The sequence below is a fragment of the Stylophora pistillata genome, chromosome 2 (genome assembly GCF_964205215.1).
Source record: "Stylophora pistillata chromosome 2, jaStyPist1.2, whole genome shotgun sequence".
Lineage (NCBI taxonomy): Eukaryota > Metazoa > Cnidaria > Anthozoa > Scleractinia > Pocilloporidae > Stylophora > Stylophora pistillata.
Window position 1 is genome coordinate 29,687,403 of NC_142520.1, and position 9,412 is coordinate 29,696,814.

General features: G+C 39.5%; 1 protein-coding gene across 1 annotated transcript; it reads right to left on the minus strand.

Moving 5' to 3' along the window:
- Positions 1 to 8: 8 nt before the first annotated feature.
- On the minus strand, positions 9 to 7,426 carry LOC111320108 (uncharacterized). The gene is made up of 8 exons (XM_088750802.1): positions 7,301 to 7,426; positions 6,271 to 6,325; positions 5,979 to 6,124; positions 5,280 to 5,307; positions 3,783 to 4,451; positions 2,351 to 3,019; positions 941 to 1,609; positions 9 to 541 (listed from the first exon to the last, which is right to left on the minus strand). The coding sequence occupies exons 1-8, from the start codon at positions 7,355 to 7,357 to the stop codon at positions 9 to 11; spliced, it is 2,826 nt and encodes a 941-aa protein (XP_088606928.1). The 5' UTR covers positions 7,358 to 7,426.
- Positions 7,427 to 9,412: the final 1,986 nt, after the last annotated feature.

Genomic DNA, 9,412 nt, shown 5'->3' on the forward strand with positions numbered 1-9,412 from the left:
GGATCGACCTAACACTTATCATCACTCTGCTGATCAATGGATGGACTCTCATTTACCATTTCACATAAAATGGAATTCTTACTGGCTTCCACCTCATTAACTATCGACGACACTCTTGAGTCACCGAGAGAGTCCCAAGTTGGCCCCTGTTCTTTGGCATCATTTAGGGATGGCGATTCACCGATCAAAAAGTCAACAATCCTGGAGGATTTCGTTATGACTTGATTTGCATCAACATCTGAGGATGTTGCTGGTATACCGAAGACATAACTCTCCCTTTTGAGGGACGCCCCTGCATTGTAGCTGAAGAATGACTTATCGGCGGTATCCAAATCAATTTTCATCGATCCACCTGAGGATGGTGCGGAAGGTTCGCCGGTTGCTTCTGTATCACAGGTTGTTTCTAGATCAATATCTATGGATCCTCCAGATATCGCTGGGGCACTCCGGGAATGATTAAAAGAACTCTGCGCAGTGAGCGATGGAGGGTATCCTACCTCATTTATCTCCCATACGGGAGAAGCGCACTCTTTGGATGCACCTGTATTCAACAGATCGAAAAACAAGGCTATCTACTTTCATTATCTCTTCACAGCTTTAAGTTTTAACCCATTCCTTTTTGAAAATTTGAGGTTGGAAAATCGATGTTTCATGGTATCTAATGTAAAAGATATTGAACAAAGGCTGAATATGGGTTTGTTATCACGCTATTGTATCTTGAGATAACTTTATACAAAGAAAGACTCCCTCTGGTACCGTACACCGAGGAAAGGTGAAAAAAACAAATGATAATACTGATTTTCCTTCTATTGAGATTTCTTTAGTTTTGACAAGATCTTGGTCTCGTAATTTTCGGAATATCACACTGTCCCGCAATTGCAAAGGATAGAGTTGTCACTGCAAGGCTCCACATGAATTCCTAAAGATACTTTTGAGTTACCTGAAGACACCGCCGTTGACTCCGATGAATCCTTTCCCTTTAATGATAGCATTAAAACCTTCGAGTAACCGGAAGAATCTTCGTTCACTGGACCTGGACAAGCCTCCACAGACTCACTCGTAGTTAGCTCGGGTTGATTCAGGTGGCTGGAGGTATCCAACTGCGATGAGGTTATATTCAACAGATCAAGAACGAAACTATTCAACCGATTCTTTGCCGCCATGGATAAATTCCGTAAATGAAAAGAGTTTGAATCCTGATCAGGCACACCTGGGTTGATGTCATTGGAAGGAAGTGCTGCGCTCTCGTCCTTCATAACTTCCTGCTGACATGAAGAGCCTTTGTTGGTTGTCTCATCATCGTCTTCGATTGATGGTACTTGGGAGTTTGCCAAAGAGTCCCCAGTTGTTTCGTAGTTCTGCATATCAACATCAGCGGATCCCTGAGGCACAACTGCGTTGATCTCATTAGAAGGAACTGCTTCACTCTCGTCCTTCATAACTTCCTGCTGACATGAAGAGCCTTGGTTGTTTATCTCATCATCGTCTTTAATAGATGGTACTTGAGAGTTTGCCAAAGAGTCTCCAGTTGGGTTGTAGTTCTCCATGTCAACATCAGCCAATCCCTGAGATGCTTTCGATGCATTTACTTGGGGTGCAGATTTCTTTTCTATATTGTGAATTAAAGGGTTTGCACTTTGTAAGTCTTTTGTTAGGTTTAGGTTATTGTTAGAAAAAAATCACAGAAAACCTCCTGGGAAACAGGGAAAAAAATCACCACTAAACGGAAACGTGCTTAACACTAAAACTCTTACGAAAATAATATCCAAAAAATATCCATCTCGTCCAAAACTGACAAACCTGCACACGCCAACATGATAGTCTGACAAATGCTGACAATTTGTCTTTATATTTATAAAGTTCAAAGCGCATGCGGTAGTCGCGCGTCTCATGAAGTCAGTTCTGTCATCTTATCTGTTCTGTATGTTTTCAAACTTTTTGTTTTGATACACTCTAATATCGTTTATTTAACGAAACCCACTAATATATTTCAGTGGTTTTACTGAATTCTCTGATGATATATAGGTTGGTGTCCACGTTCTTAATTATTGATTCCAATACGAGGCGCGCTGCTGGACTCGACGAGCCACAATTTGCTTCACAGGCAAAATTCAACAGGTGTCATACTTGATGTAAAGTGCGACACTGATTCCTTCATGTCTTGGTATCATATGCAAAGAAAGACTCACTCTGGCAGCGTACACCAAGGAAAGGTTAAAAACAAATGATAATACTGATTTTCCTTCTATTGAGATTTCTTTTCGTAATAATCAGACTATCCCGCAATTGCAAAGGATAGAGTTGACACTGCAAGGCTCCACATGAATTCCTAAAGATACTTTTGAGTTACCTGAAGACACCGCCGTTGACTCCGATGAATCCTTTCCCTTTAATGATAGCATTAAAACCTTCGAGTAACCGGAAGAATCTTCGTTCACTGGACCTGGACAAGCCTCCACAGACTCACTCGTAGTTAGCTCGGGTTGATTCAGGTGGCTGGAGGTATCTAACTGCGTTGAGGTTGTATTCACCAGATCGAGAACGAAACTGTGCACCCGTCTCTTTACCGCCATGGATACATTCCGTAAATAAAATGGGTTTGAATCCTGATCAGGCACACCTGGATTGATCTCATTGGAAGGAAGTTCCGCGCTCTCGTCCTTCATAACTTCCTGCTGACATGAAGAGCCTTTGTTGGTTGTCTCATCATCGTCTTCGATTGATGGTACTTGGGAGTTTGCCAAAGAGTCCCCAGCTGTGTCGTAGTTATCCATATCAACATCAGCTGATCCCTGAGGCACAACTACGTTGATCTCATTAGTAGGATGTGCTACACTCTCGTCCCTCATAACTTCCTCCTGACATGAAGAGCCTTTGTTGGTTGTCTCATCATCGTCTTCGATTGATGGTACTTGAGAGTTTGCCAAAGAGTCCCCAGTTGTGTTGTAGCTCTTCATGTCAACATCAGCCAATCCCTGAGATGCTTTCGATGCATTTACCTGGGGTGAAGATTTCTTTTCTAGATTGTGAATTAAAGGGTTTGCCCTTCGTAAGTCTTTTGTTTGGTTTAAGTTATTGTTAGAAAAAAGTTACAGAAAACCTTCTGGGAAACAGGGAGTAAAACACTACCAAACGGAAACGTGCTTAACACTAAAACTCTTAACGAAAATAATATCCAAAAAAATCCATCTCGTCCAAAACTGACAAACTTGCACACGCCAACATGATAGCCTAACAGATGATGACAATTTGTCTTTATATTTATAAAGTTCAAAGCGCATGCGGTAGTCGCGCGTCCCATGAAGTCAGTTCTTTCATCTTATCTGTTCTGTATGTTTTCAAACTTTTTGTTTTGATACACTCTAATATCGTTTTTTTAACGAAACCCACTAATATATTTCAGTGGTTTTACTGAATTCTCTGATGATATATAGATTGGTGTCCACGTTCTTAATTATTGATTCCAATACGAGGCGCGCTGCTGGAATCGAGAAGTCACCATTTGCTTCACAGGAAAAATTCAACAGGTGTCATACTCAAAGTAAAGTGCGACACTGATTGCGTCATGTCTTGGTATTATATGCAAAGAAAGACTCACTCTGGCACCGTACACCGAGGAAAGGTGAAAAGCAAACGATGACACTAATTTCCTTCGATTGAGATTTCTTTAGTTTTGACAAGATGTTCGTCTCGTACTTTTCGGAATAATCAGACTATCCCGCAAAGGATAGAGTTGTCACTGAAAGCCTCCACATGACTTCCTTAAGATACTTTTGAGTTACCTGAAGACACCGCAGTTGACTCCGATGAATCTTTTCCCTTTAATGATACCATTAAAACCTTCGAGTAACCGGAAGAATCATCGTTCACTGGACCTGGACCAGCCTTCACAGACTCACTCGTAGTTAGCTCGGGTTGATTCAGATGGCTGGAGGTATCCAACTGTGATGAGGTTGTATTTACCAGATCGAGAACGAGACTGTGCACCCGATTCTTTGCCGCCATGGATACACTCCGTAAATAAAAAGAGTTTGAATCCTGATCAGGCACACCTGGGTTGATGTCATTGGAAGAAAGTGCTGCGCTCTCGTCCTTCATAACTTCCTGCTGACATGAAGAGCCTTTGTTGGTTGTCTCATCATCGTCTTCGATTGATGGTACTTGGGAGTTTGCCAAAGAGTCCCCAGTTGTGTCATAGTTTTGCATATCAACATCAGCGGATCCCTGAGGCACAACTGCGTTGATCTCATTAGAAGGAAGTTCTTCACTCTCGTCCTTCATAACTTCCTCCTGACATGAAGAGCCTTTGTTGGTTGTCTCATCATCGTCTTGGATTGATGGTACTTGAGAGTTTGCCAAAGAGTCCCCAGTTGTGTTGTAGTGCTTCATGTCAACATCAGCCAATCCCTGAGATGCTTTCGATGCATTTACCTGGGGTGCAGATTTCTTTTCTAGATTATGAATTAAAGGGTTTGCACTTTGTAAGTTTTTTGTTTGGTTTAGGTTATTGTTAGAAAAAAGTTACAGAAAACCTTCTGGGAAACAGGGGAGAAAAACACCACCAAACGGAAACGTGCTCAACACTAAAACTCTTAACGAAAATAATATCCAAAAAATACCCTTCTTGTCCAAAACTGACAAACTTGCACACGCCAACATGATAGCCTGACAAATGCTGACAATTGGTCTTCGTATTTATAAAGTTCAAAGCGCATGCGGTAGTCGCGCGTCCCATGAAGTCCGTTCTGTCATCTTATCAGTTCTGTATGTTTTCAAACTTTTTGTTTTGATACACTCTAATATCGTTCTTTTAACGAAACCCACCAATACATTTCAGTGGTTTTACTGAATTCCTGATGATATATAGGTTGGTATCCACGTTCTTAATTATTGATATCCAAATTATTTCGTTACTCCCACCGACGCAGCCCCAAACAGATTCTTTCGAAACTATCAGCCTTGATTCCAATACGAGGCGCGCGACTGGACTCGACGAGCCACACTTTGCTTCACAGGCAAAAACCAACAGGTGTCATACTCGATGTAGTGCGACACTGATTGCTTCATGTCTTGTTTTCATATGCAACTCGATTATTTAAATATGAAACAACCGATAAATAAATTGGGATTGACTTTAATCACAAAACTAGCCGTTCATGTTATAACATTCGGCCGGTCGTTCGTACTAGCTTTTCGACGCTGCTGCGTGCGCATTTCGCAAAGGCCGAAATCAAGCTTCAAGAAATCTTAAAATGTGTAAAACAAAAGAACATACTGACCTTGGTTCACTACAGTTTCTAATCCGACCTGGTATATCAGAAAAGTGATTTTTGTGAATTGTAAATCCATATCATACGTAAGAAGCGATAACAGTTTGTATGCAGTTGTTTATGTTTTGTGCCGAATGCACCAACCCTTGGAGGATTTTCTTGTTTAAGTACTTCTCTCCAGTTCAGACCCAAACAAGCCATGTTACGCCGCCTACAGTACTCAAAACCAACAAGTACCCCTAAGTACCTTGAGGATTTCTTATCGGTAAAAATTCATGTCAATAGAAATTCATTACCATCTGTAAGGAGGTTGAACCTCCACCTATGATAATTGAGCTTACGACAAGCCTGACAATAACTTAGGAAGGACCCCCCCACAAATTTGCCAAATTTAGGATACATTCTCCCAGCTTGTTACACTCTGATCTATATTTGAACCAGTTGGTGCATCAAAGAGGTAACTGACCTTCCTTATCTGAATTATCTTAGTTCACTTGCCATACTAATGAATCAACTCATCACAACAAGTCGTTCAGGGCCGGCCATGGAAACGAGGTCTAGCCTAAACCACGATTTTACGGAAGCCGTGGGCTTTAGGTATTCTATACAACGGAGTTGATTTAATGAAATAAATTTCCTTCCACAAAAATAAATCTTCAGCTAACCACAGTTAAACTTTGTTTGAATAATGAACCCTCTATTTCCTACCATTGCAGTGGTTGATGGACTCTCCCTCATTCCAGGGGTACTGCCATCAAGCTTCTTGAGAAGCGTTTGCAGTAGATGACGCGCTGACGGACTTGAAGAGCCCAGGGGTCCATACAAAGCACCAACAAGCAGAATTCGGACTTGATCTGTTATTGGGGAAGAAAAAGAAAATGATAGATCACAGCTTTGGTGGCGACACTTATCATTTCTTAAGCAGTCTTAAGTTTTATAGGTTAGGGAAGGAACTTCTAAAAAAAACCTGCAAAGAGGAACAAGGGAGCATTTTGTTTACCAGTAGAGTCCCATTTGGTAGAGGTGTCCATCAGCTCTCTTTTGGTACTGGAGTCCTATTAACCGGAATAAAAAAATTATATCAAATTCGATATCTGATCCTCTTTGGGCTTAAAAAGGAATGTGACTACTTCTGACTACCCATACACGCACGCACACAAGCAAACACAAAATTAAACAAAACTTACAAAAAAACAAAAAAGTGTGTTTCGATTGATCTTTGTAGCAGTGCATGCAACGCCATCGATTGACCTCTTTATGCTTAGTCAGTACAAATTGGACCTGCCTTGTACAAAAAACGCTCGAATATGAACCAACAGCAAACCTTAAACTGACTGACTTAAGAACTGATTGCATAAAAATTTACAAATTAATCTTGTTAGTTCATCAACGTAACCTTCCGTGGACATGTGAGTCGATTCAAAATCAAGCAGAGTAACAAGTAACTGACGTTTGATACAAGGCAGTGTTCGGAAGCGGGTACGGAAGCCTCTTGAAAAAGCAAAAGTCTTAATTCGAGTAGAAAAAGAAGGTTTAACGATGAAATTGTGAACTTAGTAAAAAAAACACCAACAACCTCAAAAATTTCGACTAAAAAACTAAAAACAAAAAACTTGTACAAGCGAAAATCGCACGCGTAACTTGCTTACGAAGTTTCAAAGCGCGCGCGCTTATCGCGCGTTACGTAAGTTTAGTAACTGTCTTCTTGACAGACTATTTCCCGCGCAGGTTGACGCGAGTCGAAGTTTGTGTTGCTAAAATCTCTCGATATTTACCATAGGCAGTGTATTAATCGTTAATCAGATAATTGCTAGTGGGGTAACATGATAATTAATGAATTAATTTTTTTATCATGCAATACGTCACAATTGCTCCTGATTTATTTCCAGGTATGGTACGTCGTTGGAAATAAAGCATTTCAGCGGTTGCTAACAGAAGCAGCACATTCGACTGTTTTAGTGAGATGCGCGCACTTAACAAACAGAAGCCATTCGGGCCTGACAGCTGAATGCAAAGTTTGTTTAACTTACCTTACTCTTTAGAGGATGGTCGGCTGAGATTAAAGGTGTTTGTTTTTCCTCGTTCATCGTGTTTAGTTTCGAAGCAAAAACAACGACTTCTGGGAGCAGCGAAAAACACGTCTACCTCGGCGAGTGGTTAACGCGAAATGAGTTAATTGGAATGAACTTCAATAATTAAAACGTCACAATAAGAAAACTAATTAGGATTTATTAGCGTGCAAACTAATCAAGCCAATTATAAGCAATTAAATGGTTCAGGCAAACGTTAAACTACAACAATTGTACTTTAATGATATTTCAAAACTGAATAAAATCCTCTTCAACAACATACAAAAACTTTGATTATAAGGTGTTCTTTAATCAAATTAATCATTGTTAATTTAGTCAAACTGTCATCTGATTACCTGAATGTTACTTACCAACGTTTTTAAATCGCTATTTGATTTTGTTTGTTGCCCCAATATTGACTTACGGTGACGTTTTTTAATTGGATAAGCTGTTTAACACATCTATCGAATCACGTGGCCAATTAAATACTTAATTGCAATCGCAACAAAGGATAATTGAAACAAGTTCCTGAAGAAGTTCAACTTTGAAGGGAAAAGAAAATAACGCCGAGAGGAATAAAATATTGACGTTTTGTGAAATCGCCAGGGTAACAGGGTAGAAGAATTGAAGAAAGTGATATAAAATAGGCGTATAATGCATTTTTTAGGATGTCCTGTTTTAATTTCTCCTGAAACTAATCTAAAGCAGATAAACCGGTTGGAATGCAACGACAAAACGGATGATCTTTCATGACAACTTATATGAGTTTTAGATCCTTCAGTCTTCAAATATCAATCCTTAGATATCGAAAACCTGAAATAGCTTGAACAATAACAGTCACATTTTTATTCAAGCGTAATAAAAGTGACACGTATTGAAATCACTGAAAGACTAAGGGGGCAAAAGAAACTGGCATTTTTCGACTGATATCCACGATCCTCTACAAAATACATGTTCATGAATTTCATAACACTATCACCGCATTTATTAAATTAGGGCTCTTACGTTTACCTTTTTTTTATGATCTGTTAGAAGCGATCCGACAATAAACAACTGCACAGGAAAAGCGATACCTCCAACGTCCGCAAGTGACAAAAACGCGAGCATTATCACAGACAGTCGTTTACAAATACCGGAGATGCTGAAGGAAGACCGACTGCGGACAACTGTTGGATGCGATATTTCAGGGCTCAGTATCTCTAATTTAAGATTTCTAGGTCGAGGGTTCTTTTTCAGTCCAGTCACTCAGAAAAGGACCATTTATAAGAACGCATCCGGTAGGTTTAAAACTTCAAACAAAACAATCTCTCTCACGCTTAAAGGTTTGTTTCGCTAGGTATCTTTAATTCTTGCGTGCTAGTGTTGAAGCTTTTATTTCTGACAACAACACAAGATAAATTGTGAAAAAAGTGGACAGACTTTTCGTTACTTAGGCGCTAGCTCCTTCGCTTCTCAGAGTCAATTGTTCAACCAATCGACAAGTTTTAAAAACTGAGTAGATTCAACACTCTTGTGATTGAGAAATGATATTTACGCAAATTAAATATAGCGGGTTCCCTTTCTTTTTCCCAGCTTGTATACTCAATCATGACTACGATGTCTCTTAATTTAAAACAGGCTAGTTACTAAAAAAACTATGCTGATTAGACTTTTTCTGAATACTTGATCGCTAAAGAATGTTTAATACATAGGTAATTTATAGCGCTAGGGACTATTTTTCTGTTATTAACAACACATGATGTTTAACGACGAAGTGACCTCAATTTGGCAAAGCTAAGCTCAAACAAACAGAAAATTCGGCGACACAATAGGGTAGGGTTAATTAACAAATTAAACAATGCTTCGTAATTGGTGATCGATTTTATCACCAATTATTTTAAAAACAGAGACCATCAAATCGGAAAACATGTGAGAGTTTGAAACAAAAAGGGAAAACTATGCAAACTTAACAAAAAACGCTTTTTACAACTTCTTCGCCAAGATGAAGAACTCATTATAAACGGATGGGAACAAGTAAATGTCATTATTTCAGTTGAAAAAAAGAAAGTGTTAAGTAGCAGATCAATAGTTTTA

What these genes read in the sequence shown, in the direction of transcription:
- LOC111320108 (XM_088750802.1), bottom strand. Translation starts at nt 7,357, where the DNA reads ATGAACGAGGAAAAACAAACACCTTTAATCTCAGCCGACCATCCTCTA. An exon ending in ACCATCCTCTAAAGAGTAAG is followed by an intron (nt 6,326 to 7,300) that starts GTAAGTTAAACA and finishes TCCGGTTAATAG; the next exon opens with GACTCCAGTACCAAAAGAGA. An exon ending in GTCCATCAACCACTGCAATG is followed by an intron (nt 5,308 to 5,978) that starts GTAGGAAATAGA and finishes CTGATATACCAG; the next exon opens with GTCGGATTAGAAACTGTAGT.